The sequence below is a fragment of the Selaginella moellendorffii genome, unplaced genomic scaffold, assembly GCF_000143415.4.
Source record: "Selaginella moellendorffii unplaced genomic scaffold, v1.0 SELMOscaffold_34, whole genome shotgun sequence".
Taxonomy (NCBI): Eukaryota; Viridiplantae; Streptophyta; class Lycopodiopsida; order Selaginellales; family Selaginellaceae; genus Selaginella; species Selaginella moellendorffii.
The window spans coordinates 717,677-733,075 of record NW_003314295.1 but is presented as its reverse complement, the minus strand read 5'-3'; the positions used below and the strand labels follow the sequence as shown (position 1 = coordinate 733,075).

The window sequence follows — 15,399 nt, the reverse complement described above, 5'->3', positions numbered from 1 at the left end:
TGTGAGAATTTCATTGATATTTTTTTTGGCCATAAAAAATTGAGAATTTTAATTGTTAAAAAAGACATTTTTCTTGAATTTTTTTTCCATCTTTCCAAATCATTAATTATCATTTATGTCAAAAAAAAATCCCAATTATGCTAAAATGTGCATAAGAAATTTTTCTCAAAATTCTGGAGTCTATGTGACATCCTCTTCATGCTTCCTCTAACAACAATGTCAGCATGGTAGACAAGGAGTGATCAAAGATCAATATATACTCATTGTGTTTCAACGAAATCTAAGTGGGAATGCTTGCAGCATTTGCCCCATTTGGGCAAATTCTACAGTGGTGCATACTTTTAAGGCATTTGCCATGAGCTTTAACTCCCAGAGATGCAACCATCAACAATATGGCCTGAGTGCCATGCAAATGCAAACAAGCTAAAACACAAAGAGGTTACCCCATGTGGCCCACAGCTAGCTAAACATTGCTTTGTCCCTCATGGCCCCAATCTCCTCTTGTTCCCTCCTCAGCCCCAGGCCCCCATAGATATTCCCCATGAGCACGTACGCAGACTCGGCCCGTGCATCCAGTGCCACCACCCGATCAAACGCGAGCTTCCCCAGCACCGCATTTCCCCACTTGTGGCACGCCCCCAGCACCGTCGTCCAAGTTACCACCGTCGCCTCAAACGGCATCTCCTTGGCCAGCTTCACTGCCTCCACCACCCGGTTGGCCCGCCCCAGCATGTCCACCACGCAATGGTAGTGCTCCACGCCCGGAGTCACGCCATACCGCGGCGCCATCGATTCGAAGTAGGACAGCCCTTTCTCCACCAGGCCGCCGTGGCTGCACGCTGTGAGAACGGACAGGAAGGTGACGCCGTCTGGCGGTATGCCGCTGGCACGCATCTTCTCCAGCGCCGCAAACGCCTCGTCCGTGGAGCCGTGGCAGCTATAGCCGGAGATGAGCGCGCTCCATGCCACCAGGCTCTTGCTCTCGAGCGCGGAGAAGACCGCCTCGGCCTCGTCCATGCAGCCACACTTTGCGTAGAAGTCCACCAGCGTGTTGGCGAGGAAGGCGTCCGTGTGGAAGCCGGCGTCTCGGGCCTGCGAGTGGATCCTCCGCCCGACCTCCAGCGCCCCCAGCCGGGTGCAAGCGATGAGCACCGCCACGAACGTCCGCGCGTTTGGTCTCGGCCAGGAGGTATCGACGTGTTCGTCGCTGCTAGCCAAAGGAGTGATGGCCCCGGTGGTGCTCGTGGTCGTCATCCGGAAGAAGAGGTCCACGGCCAGGCCGTTGAGTCCGTTGTCGCTGTAGCCGAGTATGAGCGCCGTCCAGGAAACCACGTCGTGGCGCTGCATCCGATCGAATACTCTCCGGGAGTCGAGCATGCTGCCGCACTTGGCGTACGCATCCACCAGCGTGTTGCCGAAGAAGATCTGGCACTCGCCTTCCTCCCTGGTTACCCGAGAGTGAAGAGACATGACCTTGTCCAGACACCGGAGGTTCAGCGGCATTGTCAGGTTGATGTTGCTGCTGCCTTGCTGCTCCTGCGAGGCCAAACTCCCGCAAGCCACCAGCGCGGATATGAAGCTGCGGATGTTTGGCTTGCAGCCACTGGCTTCCATTGCGTCAAAAGCCTCCACAGCTTTCTCAGGCTGGCCGTTTTCAGCGTATCCCAGCACGAGTGTGTTCCACAACACTGCATCCTGACGATGGCTCTTGTCGAAGACGCGCTGCGAGTCGTCCATGCTCCCGCACTTGGCATACATGTCAATCAGAGTCCCTGCTACGTAGCTGTCCCTGTCATATCCAGAGCTTGCAGCTCGAGAGTGTAAGTCCCGTCCTCTCTCCAGGCATTTCTGTTTCACAGGCTTCCCGTCGACCACCACCGCTGTTTCCTTGTCTGCCAGGCTCGCACATGCCACTAGAGCAGCGACGTAAGCCTGAGAGTCCCGTTCGAGGTCCATGCTCTCGAAAACTCCCAAAGCCAGCTCGACTTCCCCGTTCTCTACGTAGCCCAGGATCAGAGAATTCCACGAGACGACGTCGTGAGATACCATCCTGTCGAAAGTCGCACGGGAATCCACCATACTCCCACACTTGGCGTACATATCAACCAGTGTACTTGTCAAGAAGATCCTGGAGCCATAACCGGACTTTTCAGCCTGTGAGTGAAGAGCCATTCCCCTCTCCAGACTGTTCACTTTCACTGTTCCTGTACCAAAATTCCTCCCCCGTTCACTCGCCGCCAAGCTCGCGCATGCCGTTGCGGCAGCTACAAACGTCAAGTCGTCGGGTGCACAGTCCATTTTCGAAAAGAGCTCCCAGGCCATCTCGCTCTTTCCATTCATCACGTATCCCTTGATGAGACTATTCCAAGTTGCCGCATCTCGAGCTTGCATGCTGTCGAAGACCTGCTTCGCATCGACCAGGCTCCCACACTTGGCATACATGTTGACCAGGCTGTTAGTTACGTAAGGATTTGAGTAGTGTCCGCTGCCAATGCCATTCAAATGAAGGGCCTTACCAAGTTCCAGCTCCTTGGAGTTACTGGATGCTTTGAGAGCGGTGAGCAAAACGTTTACCTTCAGCTGTATTCCGCAATGGTTGTTCCTTAGCTCCAGTTCCACAAAACTCCATTGATCCATTTTGGCCAACATCTGCATCTGCCACGAAAAACAATCAGAACAAAAAGAATGAAGCAAAAGACAGCGAACTTGCCTTGTTGGGTCGATCAAGTGTCCAGAATGTCTGACTCGTACACCGGCGCTCGAAACAGCAGCATCTACGGGTAGCGAGTTTTCTGACTGACATGAGGCTTCCATCTGGAAAACGCTTCAAGCTCAACTACCTACAGCATACCTCTGGCTTCCATTTTTAGGGATTAGGCAAACGACGCAGGCAGATGAAAAAAACGCATTCCTTTCCACCACTATTTACACAGAACAAAGTACTAGCACCAACATTGTACCTTCTTCTGCAATTTCGGGAAAGATGTCAAGCGTACAGACAAATCAAAACGAGCACTTCCTTACCATCCACTTCAAATCCTTGAGCCGCTCTAAAGCCTCTAGAAGTTCGGTCTGTTTTACCAGTACGTCGCCCAAAGTCTGCATCAAGCAAGTGAGTATTCGACTGCAAAAACAATTTAAAAACTCGAGCTAAACCTTCTTAGTTTCCGCGACGTCCGCTTCCAGCGTCTTGATGCGTTCTGCAGCTAGCTCCTGCTTTGGAGGAAGTGTCGCCAAAGGCAAACTGCTTAGTTCTGTCAGCTTTTTCTCCAAGTCTTCCACTCGAGAATTAAGGACGACAGAAACGTTGGGCCCTTTCGTCACGTTTTGAGGTTCAGCAGGTGTGACTGGCCGAGGGCTCTCTTGTAATTGCTGCTCCCTCCAAATCAACCGTCGAAAAAAGCTTAAGATTCCCATAAAAAACCCGACTAAAACTGAAACAAAGCTGTCATTATCTGTAAAATGTTGAAGTTCATCAGCTAGTAGCACACGCAAACATGTAAGACGTACCTCTTTTTCGAGCTGGTAATGCTCTTTTTGGTACCATGTTTTGCTGAGTTTCGTTGCTCTCCGGCGTAGACTTCTGAACCTTACTGTCGTCTATTGTAGTGCTTTCGGTTTGTTGTTCGGAGGAAGAAGTCCCAGTCGCTGGTGAATCTACGATCTTGTCTACCACCACAACATCATCTGTTCCTAAGTTCCTTGCAATGCCGTCTATCTGTCATAAAATTAAGAACAGGAGTTAGATGAACCAACAATGAAATGGGATACAAAAGGTACTATACTTCTTCCTGGACGGGCTGCATTCGCGATGTTTCTGCGAGCGTCTGCGTCGAGGACCCGACTACCTCGCCGGGGGGTGCATCACTCTCGCCGGTCTAAAGAGCAAAAGCTCAAAACATTCCGACAGAAGCAAGGTGTTTTTCTACCTGAGAATTTATGCTGACAACCTGTCTTGAATACTTTGCTTTGCCAATCATTACCGCCTGGAAAAGAACTAATAGAACTTCACGGGTGTGCTTGCCAACTTAAAACTTACCTTCAATAACTCTGGATCCTTCCAAGGTCCTTTATCAGATCTCATACATCCTCCTTCTCCAGGACATGTGCACGTACCACCTATAAACTCTGGCAGCTGACTGTATGAAGAAAACACGTCAAATTTATGCATACAATCATGTTTCAGATATTACCTTGCATCCACCACTTCCAGGAGATTTGGCTGGTACTTGTATCCTAGAACCTGGAAAGTAACAACGTTTCTGCGGGCGTAACCAGTAAGTTTTATCTCACAGTGATTTTAGAAGTCGTTTTGGGATCTAGGAACCCCTTCACTGTGTTCCATAACAGCCTGAATCCAGCACCAGCATTGATAATAAAAAGCTTGTGCAAAGTCTGCAACAATCAAAATGTTTCTTTTCAGCACAAAACTAAAGGCAACAGACTTACTTCCGGGTAGTTATCCCCATCAACTTTCTGAATTCTTATAATAAGGTCCCGTGCAGTCTTACTGAAATTTTTGAGACCCTGCAAGACAAGTGGATTACCTTAAGAGACTAGAAAGAAAAATTCCAAACCCATACCACACCAGAAACATCCAGAATCGTTGTTCCGGAGTCAATGTGCCGTTTAACTGCAAGCGAGCATGCCGGGAACTTGATTCTCAAAAGCTTCTCAAACTCCTGAACATGATACTTCAAGTATCTCTCCAATGTTGTCACCTGCATCAATTTGTTGGGCTCAACCTTTCCCAAGCGCTCGATGTAAATGGGCCTCCCTTCTTTGTCAACCCCATGGTGACCTTGAGGATAGTATTTTTTCACTTCCTCGATCTCACCAAACTCGAAATCCTGTACACAAACGAAGTTTTCCTCACAGTGACAAAAAGATATACAATGAGATATCATTTACCTCCCCAATGGTGTCCACCCCGTTCTCCGCTCGCCACTGCAGCATATTTGACCACATCAGTTTAGCCTTGTCAATATCAAGTCCACGAGCACGCAAGAACCTGAAGGATTAACATTAGAACTATACAAAAATTCGAAAACCATCCATCGCAAGCATTAGAGTATACGAGTACCTTCGCAGCTCGTGATAGTCGTCATGGCTTTCCGGAAGTAAATTCTCGGACACCAGTGTGGTTCTAAAAGTTTGCACGATGACTTGCTCCTCAACGTCGCGGATGTCCTGGATGGGAATGGACTGCCTCCGATCAAAGATTTTAGACCTCCTCCTGAGTGCTTGCTTGAGCTTGGACGAAGCGATGATAGCCTTGAGCGCGGCCTTCCTCCTGCCCTTCTTGCTGCCACTGCTGTTATGCTTCTCCAACCTCGGAGAGGTCAATCCGCTGCTACTCCGGGCAGGCTCTCGCGCATCCTCCAGCGCCGGAGGAGGCGGCTTCATTGAGCTAGAGGGGACATCTAAACGACGGAGCAACATTTCACCCCAAGATCCAATGCAAGAAAAGAAATCCCTACCTTGAGATTGCGATTGCGCCCGTGGTTCCTCCATATTACGAAGAACTCATCGCCGCGAGGGGGCCATCCCTGGACAAAGGAGGAGACGAAGAATCTAGGCGCCAGGAGCTATGATCGGGCGAGCACAACGAGATTGTTCCAACGAACCGGAAGAGCCAGCGCGATCATCATCCGTTTCCAGCGACATGGAAACTAAGCGGCATTTGTTCTGCCCTATTCCCCCGCTATCGTACAAGACTTGCGGCGAGCCGTCGGGTGCCAACAGCCCAAAAAGCGCCACGTCACCGGCGTGTCGACCGTTATGTTTTGTGAATTAGGGTTCTTTGCGCCAATCACTGCGTCAAGAAAATCGATGAATCCAATTCCTCTGCAAAAAATGTTTGGGCGCCTCGGTGGGCGCGGCAGATCGTGGCAGGGATCATTCTCCTTTCTCAGCAGCGATCTTTCAAATGCTAACCCTCGGATCGTGGATCTCCTCTCCACGTTTGCCCTTTGTGGGCATCATGGGGAACCACAAAATCTTTTTGACACAATTCAAGAACGCGATCTAATAGCTTGTATTGTAATGCTCACAGCGCTCACAGCTTTTTACGTATTGAGGAGGGCCTTGGGAAGAAATCGCTGAAAGAGATCGTCTTGCCTGGACTGCCATGGTTGCTGCAAATGCCGGAAAGCAGATTGGAAAAGTACCCAAGATGTTTAATCAAATGCTTCTCCACGTCAAAGCAGCAGGCCGCGTGTTCGATTCCAAGACCACATTGAAGAATTTCGATGATCCACGCTTCCTCAGCTTTCACATCGATCTGGTCTGGTCTCTGAATTTTTCCATCAAGCTCGTGCAAAATTCTTCATAAGTTTGCCATTCTTTCATATGGATGTGTTCACAGCTTCCATCCTGCTCATCTTGATCTTGCTTCCACTTCTCGGATTCTACTTTCGCCAGTCATGGCTCAAGCCGCCCTTGCCACCATCGCCATCTTCCGGCCTGCCGCTAATTGGCCATCTCCATCTCCTGGGAAAACTCCCTCACCAATCTTTCCAAGCACTGGCCGAGAAGCACGGCCCCATTTTCTCGCTGCGATTCGGCTTTCGCCATGCCGTGGTGATCTCCAGCACTGATCTGGCGAAAGAGGTACTCAGGGTTCACGACGCAACGTTCGCTTCCAGGCCTTCCAACGTCGGACTGGACATTGGGTTCTACAAATACTTCATGGGAGGAGCACCGTATGGCGATTTATGGAAGCAGCTGAGGAGGCTCTACAGCGTGGAGCTCCTCACCTCGAAAAGAATCGATTCCTTCCTCCCGCTGCGCTTGGAGGAGCTCTCTCTCATGCTGTCGGGCTTAGCAAGAGCACACGAGAGGAATGAGGCCGTGGACATGAGGAACCTCTTGACATGCTTCACCTTCAACACCATCACCCGGATCTTGATGAACAAGAGGTACTTCCAGCACCAAGGAGAGGAGTTGCACGGCATTGATTCGAGCGAGGCCAGCGTCTTCAAGGCCATCCTGGTGGAGTTGTCCGAGACCGCTCTACAGTTTCGCATAAGCGCGCTGCTCCCTTCCTACCTCAGGTGGATCGACTGGAGCGTCTACTGGATCCGGAGGCTACACGCGAAGCAGGACCAGTTCCTGCAAAAGATCATCGACGAGCATAAGAACGAGAAGAACACATCGACGTCAAGCAAAGACATCATGGATATGATGCTGGGGCTTCTGGCGGAGGACCCGCGAGGAGAAGACATAGTGAAAGCTGCCATGACAGTAAGCCACTGTTAGTCGAATGCCTAGAGCTTGGTGGATTTACTTGGCGTGCGCAGGAGCTTGTATCGGGCGGGACTGATACATCCGCGACGGTGATTGAGTGGGCCTTGGCAGAGATCCTTCACCGTGCTCCGCGCGTCTTGGACAAAGCACACGACGAGCTCGACGCCGTGGTTGGACGCTCCCGGATGGTGGACGAGGCCGACCTTCCGCGCTTACCTTATCTCCAAGCCATTATCAAGGAAAACTTTCGACTCCATCCCCCGGCGCCACTCCTCGTCCCTCACATGCCGACGCACGAATCCAATCTAGCGGGCTACCGAGTTCTAGGAGGAACCACCACCTTCGTCAACGTCTACGCCATCGGGAGAGATCCAGCCCTGTGGGACGAGCCCCTCGAGTTTCGTCCGGAGAGGTTCCTGGGCAGTTCCATGGACGTCAAAGGCCAGGACTTCGAGCTGCTTCCGTTTGGCTCGGGACGAAGAGCGTGTCCGGGGATGGGGCTCGGGCTTAGAACTGTTCAGCTGGCACTCGCGAACTTGATCCACGGCTTCCACTGGAGTGCTGCCGAGGAGAATGCGCTGGAGGAAGCTGGCGGCGCTGTCATCTGGGTCAAGACACCACTCAAAGCCATGGCTTCTCCGCGACTTCCAGTTGAGGTGCTCGCATGGAGTTGAGCATTCCACTCCTAGAGTTGAGCATTCTACTCCTATAGTTGAATGAAAATCTAACCTTTTTTTGAGTCACCATTTCGTGTAGAATTCTCTTAGCGCCTTGGACTCTCACGTCCCATCCCATGCTCTTCAGGCGAAGCGTCTGCCTGGAAGAGATCCAATCGTGCATGTCACCTCTCCAAGCGCGAGAAATCTATGCATCGATTCCAGGAAATTCGCTCCAAATTGACGCATTCCTCTGCAACAAGCTCGTTCAGATGTTTGGGCGCCTGGGCTGCGTGGAGCGGGCGCGGCAGATCTTTGACGCCATTGCCGACAGGGACTCCTTCTCCTGGGGGATCATGCTCTCCATATACGCGCGCAGCGGCGATCTCTCAAACGCCAAGGGCGTCTTTGATCGAATGCCGAGGTGGAGTCTCGGATCGTGGACTGCTCTCCTCTCCGCATTTGCTCTCTCCGGGCATCACGAGGAAGCAAAAACGCTATTTGATACGATGCAAGAACGCGATCTGATAGCTTGGACGATAATGCTCACAGTGCTCGCCACATTTTCTAACATTGAGGACGCTAAATACCACTTTGATCAAATGCCCGAGAGGGATCTCGTCGCCTGGACTGCCATGCTCGCTGCAAATGCCGAGCGAGGGCAAATGGAAAACGCTCGCGAGACGTTCGATCAAATGCCCGAGCGGAATCTCTTCTCATGGACGTCTCTTCTTAGCGCGTACGGACGCTCCGGTGACGTCAAAGCAGCAGGCCGCGTGTTCGATTCCATGCCCGAGTGGAATCTCGTGGCATGGACGGCTATGCTCACGGGATATTCCTTGAGCGGGGATGTTGTCAGGGCCAAGCGGGCGTTCGATAGCATGCCGGAGAGAGATCTTATCGCCTGGACAGCAATGCTCTCCGCCTATGCTTTCAACGGGCATCTTCGCTACACGCGAGAAATTTTCCAGCGAATGCCGGAGCGCGATCTAATTTCCTGGGCAACGATGGTTGCGGCACTTGTGGAGAACGATCTACTGGAGGAATCGAAGGAGCTGTTTGATCGAATGCCGCGGCACTGCGCTCTCTCGTCTAATACTCTCCTCGGAGTATATGCCCAAAAGGGGTACGTCCACCAGGCGCGGAGATTGTTTGATTCCATGGAGGAGCGCAATCTGGTGACGTGGTCCAAAATGCTGATGTGCTATGCCCTGGTTGGTGGGGTTGACGAGCTGGCGGCGCTCTCAAGGGGGCTCAAGTTCCACACTCTTGCCACGTGGAACGCTTTGCTGACTGGATATGCCCAGGCAGGGGATGTTGAGGAATCGATGCGAATATTTGACGCTATGAAGGAGCGAGATCTCGTGTCATGGACCACGCTTTTGACAGTTTTTCTTCATTCCAAATCTCTTTGCCCTTATGAATCTGTAAAACACGTATTTGATAGAATGCCTGAGCATGATCCAGTGTCTTTCAACTTGTTATTCACATCAGTAGCGCAGTTTGGCAATTTGGACTTAACCATAGAGTGTTTCGATCAGTTACCTTGTAAAGATTTAGTCGCATGGACGACATTGTTATGTATTTACGCTCATCATGCTTGTGTAGATGAAGCTAAAGTCCTTTTCAGTCTAATGCCAGAGAGAGATCTTATTGCTTGGAACTCGATGCTCACGACATATACCTCAAATGGGCATCTTGCAGCAGCTGGCCGCTTGTTCGATTCCATGCCGGAGCGAGACACAGCCTCCTGGAACGCAATGCTGGCGGCATACACACAGCACAACCAGCCTACCCATGCCCTAGATTCCTTCTTCAGCATCCCACTGATCCTCCCACCAAATGGAATCTCCTTTGTGTGCTTTCTCGTAGGCAGCAGCCAGCTCGGTAGGGTTTGGGACGGGCGGAGCGGCTGGCGGTCAATGGTAGTTGACTATGGAGTCAACCCAACCAAGCAACACTATTGCTGCGTGGTTGACCTTCTAGGCCGCGCGGGGTATGTGGGCGATGCCCAAGACCTAATCGCGGGCATGCCCTTCGTGCCAGATGCCCTAGATTGGACGTGCTTGCTGGGCGCGTGTAGAAGCAGAAGCAACACTGATCGCCAAGGAGGCGTGGAAGCTAGCAAGAGCGTTTTGGATTTAAACGCGAGCAATAGCGCGGCATATTCGCTTCTAGCCAACTCCATTGGCGGGAATCTTCCGTGAGCCTATTGTCTGGGGCGTCCGACGTGGCGCCCGGGCAAGCTTACCGGCCGGCAGATTCCCACGCGGAATTCGGTGGGCCGGTTTTTATTATGACATGGAATGGCGACGCGATGGTTTCTCACATTTGGCGTGCGATCGCGCGGTTGCCTGGGCTCCCCGCCCTCTACTGGAATTCCTCCCTCTTTTCTTTCTCTTTCTCGCTTCCCTCCTTTGCTCCACACGAGCGTCTTGTGCGTGGCTCTGCCGCCTTGCTGCTGGAGCTGGATCGATAACGGATCCTCGTGATCTAGTCGCAATAACATCTCCTCTCGATCGGGCGGTTTTGTTGCATGCTGCTGCGTGTGGATTCCTCCATCGCGCTTAGCGCCAGCGGCGACACAGGTACTAGGTTTTCGGGATTGATCGTCTTATCTTTCTTGGCCGGGAGCGGCATTGAGGCATTCGGTTGGATGAGAGATTTCTCGATCGGATCGACATTTCTTGTTTATCGTTTCGATGGGAGCTATCGCAGAGGAGGCCAAGGAGCAAACCTTCTGGACGCGAATTACTGACAATCCTCCCGATTCTCAGGTGAACAAGCCCTCTTTTCCTCGTTTTCCTCGAAAACATATGCCAGAAAAATTCTTGTTTCCAGACAAGAGTGCGTTTCCTACTTGATGAGATTGCGCTTCTACAGTCACGGTTCGAAATCAAAGATCACTACGAAAGTAAGCTAGACAGAGATCAGCGAAAAAGTAGCGGGGATGGATTGGAAAGTAAAGTCGGAGAAGAAATCGAGTTGGTTCCTCTTCAGATTGATCAAGTGAAAGATGACGCGGCCGTGGCAGCGCCGGCGTTAGTTGACGAGCAGCGAGAGTCTCAGGAAGAAATCGAAAATCAAGAATGTGAAGACATCCTAGTCCAGGTTCACCATTTGAAAACATTTCAGTCAGCTGAACTATCCTTTTCGTTTTTGTTTTTGCAGGCTTTGGAAGAGAAAGCTCGAACTTTGCTCGAAGAGAGGGCCTGGTTCTTCGAGAAGGCGGAGAAAGAGCTAAGGATCGGAAAAGTGGAGCAGTCGGACCTTGCAACGCTGTTACAACTTGAGAAGGCCAAGTTACAAAGACACAGAAGCGAGCTTGTGGCCCTCGGGAAGAAAATTGTTTATAGCACTGTTGGAGCGGCTGAACTGGCACAGGTACGTGTTGGAAAGTTTTGTTGCTGCGATCTTCTAACGTGTTTGATATACTTTAGGATATTGTTGGAAAGTTGGAAAGCTTACTCAATGAACGTCAAAGCCTTCACTTGAAATTTGAGGTGCAAGTGGAGCTGGGGCATTTCTTCAGACTTTTGAAGCTGCTGGAACTTCAGAAGGCCAAGCATGACATTTCGAGGAAAGCGATTGAAAACAGTGTGCAAGATTTTAAAGCCCAGGTAGAACAAGCCAGGAGCCAGCGGCAAACGGGGGTCCCAGGGACACGTTTAGAGATCAGCGAGCAGACACCTGAAAAAGACGGAGGAAGTGAGCCAACAGAAGCTCTAAAGGAAACGATTCTTGATTTTCCTGAAGACAGCAAGGCTTCTTCTTCTTCTTCTTCGACTGATGCCACACATTCAGATGGAAACAAGGAGAAATGGTGGAAACTCAAGAAAGAGACCAAGTCGGAAGTTTTGAAGTTGGTAGCCGCCCAAGAACAACGGTGGAAAACGCAACAAGCCGTTCTCAAAGAAATGGAACGGAGGCTGGAGGTCACCGAGCTGGAAAGCCAACGGCTTCGTAACAGGTTGGAAGAAGCGGATTGCGGCGGTGGTTGTAGAACGGAGACTGAAACTTTTTCTTGGACAGCAAGTCTTCCGCAGGGCTATTCCAGCATTTATTTTTCTCCTATTTTTCAAGAGCGAAAGCCGAGCATGAAACCTCCAAAAGATGAAAAGGATGCTGAAATTTTCAGATTGAAGACGGAAATCGGTGAACTGAAGTCGCGTCTTAATCAGAAGGTTGGTTGTCTATTGAATTCGAGCCTAACGTCAGTGTTGTTTTCTTAGCAAGGCGAGGACGACAAGTTTCTGGACAGGTATGCCATGCAACATGTTATTACTGCTGCTTATCATGTTATTCGTTCGACAGAATTCAAGTTCCTTCGGAGGAAAAAACCATTTCCATTGACGCGACTTCCAATAAAACCGAGCTTAACAAAAGGTTGTTTAAAGTATTTGGAGGTTTTCAGACAGATGTATCTCGATTGTCATCTAGCGAAGGTAAGCAGCTATTGTTTCTACATTTTATCTCACTTACGAGCTGAAACCACGCAGATGATAAGCACTCAAGCATTGACTTTGGAGAGGATTTGTCGAAAAACTCGAGTGTAGCTCCCTCTCAAAACGATGAACTGGAAGCTGACATCCAGGCGATGAAGGCAAAACGGTCTCGCGCTGCTGACGAGCATGCTCAGCAGTTGGACTTAAAAGAAAAAACTTTAGCCTACGCGCAGGAATTAAACATGCGTTTGGCCAATGACATGTCCACTGCGGAGAATGCTTTGGCAGACCTACGAGCAGAACATACTGGCTTGAGAGCCTCATTCGAAGCGAAGTTGAAAAACTCGAGGAACGAAGTAAGCAAGTTCTACTTTTATAACCGTTCTGACATATTCTCACAGGCAGAGGAGCTAGCCAAAGGGCTAAGAATGAACATCAAGGCTCTAGAAAAGGAGCTGGCCGATAAAGATTGTCTTCTAAGCGACTGGAAGAGCAGGGTGGAAGCATGCCAGAAGGAAACCGACGCTGCTGTTTTCGAGAAAAACGAGGTCCTCACAAGGCTACAGCGTGTTATGAGCGAAATGGAGAGTCAGAGCGTAAAGATCACAAAACTGGAAGCTCGTGAGGTATGCTGGTCTTTTGTTTTGTTTTTCTTTTTTCTCATATAGATCGATTGCAGCTTTATCAGGAGCAGCTCTCGTCCGATCTTCAAGCGGCGAGAAATAAACTCAATATCGAAGCTGTCGAGCACGAAGCACTTGGACAGCGTTACAGCCAGCTCCAATCCAGGCTGCTAGAGACGGAGTACCAACTTTCGCAGCGAGAGGAAGCTTTGGAACGATTGACGCTGCACTTGGCAGCGTCAGCGATACAAGAGCAGCGCCAGAGGCTCGAGGAGAGCAGCCGTGAGTCCCTGAGGAGCAAGCATCGAAAGAAAGAGCGCGCGAGGAAATCCATCCTGGAAGCCGAAGAGAAAATTGCAAGCATGGTTGCAGAGATGTCTCGAGCCAAGCTCGAGATGGAAGAACTCAAGTCGCAGAGTTTCCAGCTGCTGTCTACGAGAACAGGCAAATATTACTAATACAAACCTGTAAAAACTTTAAGCCTAAACCTTAAACCCTAAATTTATTTTAGGGTTTTAGGCAGGAAACAGACATCCAGGAGCATCCAGACACACCGCAAGGGGGATTTGGATCACAAAGTCTGGTTTCTTGGCTCTGGAGATTATTAAGCTAGGTGGTGCTCTTAGACTCTGTGGGAATGTAAATGGACTGGATACGGGTACTTGGACCTGGTGATCCTCAAAAAAGTCTTTCAGGTCTTCCGTCTTTCGGAGCAAGCTCCGAGTGCGTGTCCTCGTACCCCGTGCACACAAACGCCCAGGCCTTCGTCCTCGTATCCGTCAAGATGTGCACCAGCGGCACCCTGGACGCGGCCGCCAGGGCGTAGAAATTCAGCTCCGACCTCTGCATGCCGGCCAAGCTCATCTCCTCCACACCCAAACCGCCGTCAGCCAGGAGAAGATCACTGCTGGCGGGCACAGACGGACGTGAACAGCACCCTCGAGCCATTACTAGTTCCTAACTTCTTTTCACTCTCTCGATGGCGGTCCTTGCGTATCTTGCCAAGCAGCTAGAACTGGACATCCAAAGTTCTTACGCCCTTCAAGTGTAAACAGCGGGAATCGCGATGCCTAGCATGCGCTTATGGATCTCGCCCATGCGACATACGTGATCCATGAATCGTTCTAGTTCTCTTTTGTTTTCCTCACAAGGATCCTCGAGAAGAAAACTGCATTTTGCTGCTCCAATGGACGTTGCCTCCGATGGATCCACATCCACAGAACAGCTCTATTCAGCGACGGGATTCACACGTCAATCACCCAGCACGATCGCGGTGATTCACAAACTGGAACTTTCACAGCATGGACGTGTTCCAGTTTGGCACCCTGGACATCCTGGCCAAAAGAATGGAAAAATCTCCGCAAGATGGTTTCATCCAGCACTTGATTCTTCCAGCAAGTCTGGAGGATGGGAGTATGGATCGTCATCTCGTCGAACGAAAGGCTAGATCGGAGAAAACTATCATCAAACAAAGAAGAAGAAGAAGAAAACACCATGCGGGAAGCGTAATGGTGAAGGGGTGGCGATTTTCTCCGGATCAGGTTCGTATTTCTTTCTTTTTCTCTTTTATTCCTTTGAGTGTTTTAAAGACAATTTCTTTGTTTTGCAGTGCTGCTAGAGGATGTGCTGGATAGTGGATTCTACCCGTAAGAATTTCCGGTTCTGGATGGTGTACGTTGTCCTGCCGTGGAAGAAAACTTACAGTGTCTCTACAACCATTCTATAGCACAACAAAGACCACTGTGCCCTTTAAGAATGGGCAAAAGCTCAACTCTGGAGTAGATGAAAGTTTCTTCGATACTCCTCTTTGTTTTTGTTTTTGATCCTGACCTTTTAGAACATGCAAGTCCCTATAGGGATCTTGTAGACCCACTTTACAAAATAAGCATATGGTGTGAATAATCTGTGGCACAGGCAGCTGGAAGGCCCTACAATGCTTCCAGGGGCTTCCAGCTGCCTGTGCAGCAGATACCATAGTCCCACTTTAAGGTGAAGAAGAATGTGCTGCGTAGTTTGCAAATTCAAGTAAGAAAAAACAGTTGAAGTAAGAACGATGAAGTTTTGCTGCGTTTTTGCTTAGGAACTTGTTAAAGCTAGCAAAGGAGAAGGGTGTCGAGTACATCCCATCTCTTGTTTGTTTAAATTTTCAGGATTGAGAGTTATGCAGACAATGCTTCCAAGATTTTGTTGAATACCAACAAAGAAAATGGGTGATCGGTTTTTTTATGTTTTTCTTTCTCTTCTTGCTTTGATCAATGGAACCTTTCTGCTTTTCCTTTCAGTAAATATATTTTGTTTTGGAGAATGCTTTCTCCAAGCTAAATACTTTTCATGTGGAACTGAAGCTTTTTAATAGGAAAATATTAAAAGTATATCAAGTTATCAACACCAACATATATTAATTTACCATAGACAGCATGTTGAGAA

General features: G+C 49.8%; 5 protein-coding genes across 5 annotated transcripts; 3 read left to right on the top strand and 2 right to left on the bottom strand.

Moving 5' to 3' along the window:
* Positions 1–219: 219 nt before the first annotated feature.
* Positions 220–2,921, bottom strand: LOC112349000 (pentatricopeptide repeat-containing protein At2g33680-like). The gene is made up of 3 exons (XM_024682560.1): positions 2,852–2,921; positions 2,711–2,792; positions 220–2,655 (listed from the first exon to the last, which is right to left on the bottom strand). The coding sequence occupies exon 3, from the start codon at positions 2,653–2,655 to the stop codon at positions 460–462; it is 2,196 nt and encodes a 731-aa protein (XP_024538328.1). The 5' UTR covers positions 2,711–2,792; positions 2,852–2,921; the 3' UTR covers positions 220–459.
* Positions 2,896–5,811, bottom strand: LOC9655746 (phosphatidylinositol/phosphatidylcholine transfer protein SFH3). The gene is made up of 14 exons (XM_002977309.2): positions 5,481–5,811; positions 5,084–5,423; positions 4,912–5,011; positions 4,584–4,850; positions 4,450–4,527; positions 4,294–4,395; positions 4,194–4,243; positions 4,040–4,139; positions 3,930–3,986; positions 3,786–3,878; positions 3,511–3,718; positions 3,157–3,455; positions 3,025–3,099; positions 2,896–2,966 (listed from the first exon to the last, which is right to left on the bottom strand). Exons 1-14 carry the CDS (start codon positions 5,512–5,514, stop codon positions 2,943–2,945), a joined length of 1,827 nt encoding a protein of 608 aa, XP_002977355.2. The 5' UTR covers positions 5,515–5,811; the 3' UTR covers positions 2,896–2,942.
* A 235-nt stretch (positions 5,812–6,046) lies between these two features.
* LOC9655745 (cytochrome P450 71A1) lies at positions 6,047–7,991 on the top strand. Its single transcript, XM_002977473.2, has 2 exons — positions 6,047–7,245; positions 7,302–7,991. Exons 1-2 carry the CDS (start codon positions 6,352–6,354, stop codon positions 7,920–7,922), a joined length of 1,515 nt encoding a protein of 504 aa, XP_002977519.1. The 5' UTR covers positions 6,047–6,351; the 3' UTR covers positions 7,923–7,991.
* Positions 7,992–8,086: 95 nt separating this feature from the next.
* LOC112348904 (pentatricopeptide repeat-containing protein At2g35030, mitochondrial-like) lies at positions 8,087–10,111 on the top strand. The gene has a single exon (XM_024682259.1). The coding sequence runs from the start codon at positions 8,087–8,089 to the stop codon at positions 10,109–10,111; it is 2,025 nt and encodes a 674-aa protein (XP_024538027.1).
* Positions 10,112–10,565: 454 nt separating this feature from the next.
* Positions 10,566–13,459, top strand: LOC112348999 (putative leucine-rich repeat-containing protein DDB_G0290503). The gene is made up of 9 exons (XM_024682559.1): positions 10,566–10,681; positions 10,746–11,015; positions 11,076–11,288; positions 11,345–12,088; positions 12,137–12,165; positions 12,219–12,349; positions 12,404–12,705; positions 12,751–12,975; positions 13,029–13,459. The coding sequence occupies exons 1-9, from the start codon at positions 10,607–10,609 to the stop codon at positions 13,428–13,430; spliced, it is 2,391 nt and encodes a 796-aa protein (XP_024538327.1). The 5' UTR covers positions 10,566–10,606; the 3' UTR covers positions 13,431–13,459.
* Positions 13,460–15,399: the final 1,940 nt, after the last annotated feature.

What these genes read in the sequence shown, in the direction of transcription:
- LOC112348904 (XM_024682259.1), top strand. Translation starts at nt 8,087, where the DNA reads ATGTCACCTCTCCAAGCGCGAGAAATCTATGCATCGATTCCAGGAAAT.
- LOC9655746 (XM_002977309.2), bottom strand. Translation starts at nt 5,514, where the DNA reads ATGGAGGAACCACGGGCGCAATCGCAATCTCAAG. An exon ending in TTCTGGATGTTTCTGGTGTG is followed by an intron (nt 4,528 to 4,583) that starts GTATGGGTTTGG and finishes CTTGTCTTGCAG; the next exon opens with GGTCTCAAAAATTTCAGTAA. An exon ending in ATGGGGATAACTACCCGGAA is followed by an intron (nt 4,396 to 4,449) that starts GTAAGTCTGTTG and finishes TGATTGTTGCAG; the next exon opens with ACTTTGCACAAGCTTTTTAT.
- LOC112349000 (XM_024682560.1), bottom strand. Translation starts at nt 2,655, where the DNA reads ATGCAGATGTTGGCCAAAATGGATCAATGGAGTTTTGTGGAACTGGAG.
- LOC9655745 (XM_002977473.2), top strand. Translation starts at nt 6,352, where the DNA reads ATGGATGTGTTCACAGCTTCCATCCTGCTCATCTTGATCTTGCTTCCA. An exon ending in TAGTGAAAGCTGCCATGACA is followed by an intron (nt 7,246 to 7,301) that starts GTAAGCCACTGT and finishes TGGCGTGCGCAG; the next exon opens with GAGCTTGTATCGGGCGGGAC.
- LOC112348999 (XM_024682559.1), top strand. Translation starts at nt 10,607, where the DNA reads ATGGGAGCTATCGCAGAGGAGGCCAAGGAGCAAACCTTCTGGACGCGA. An exon ending in ACAATCCTCCCGATTCTCAG is followed by an intron (nt 10,682 to 10,745) that starts GTGAACAAGCCC and finishes TCTTGTTTCCAG; the next exon opens with ACAAGAGTGCGTTTCCTACT. An exon ending in GAGCGGCTGAACTGGCACAG is followed by an intron (nt 11,289 to 11,344) that starts GTACGTGTTGGA and finishes GATATACTTTAG; the next exon opens with GATATTGTTGGAAAGTTGGA.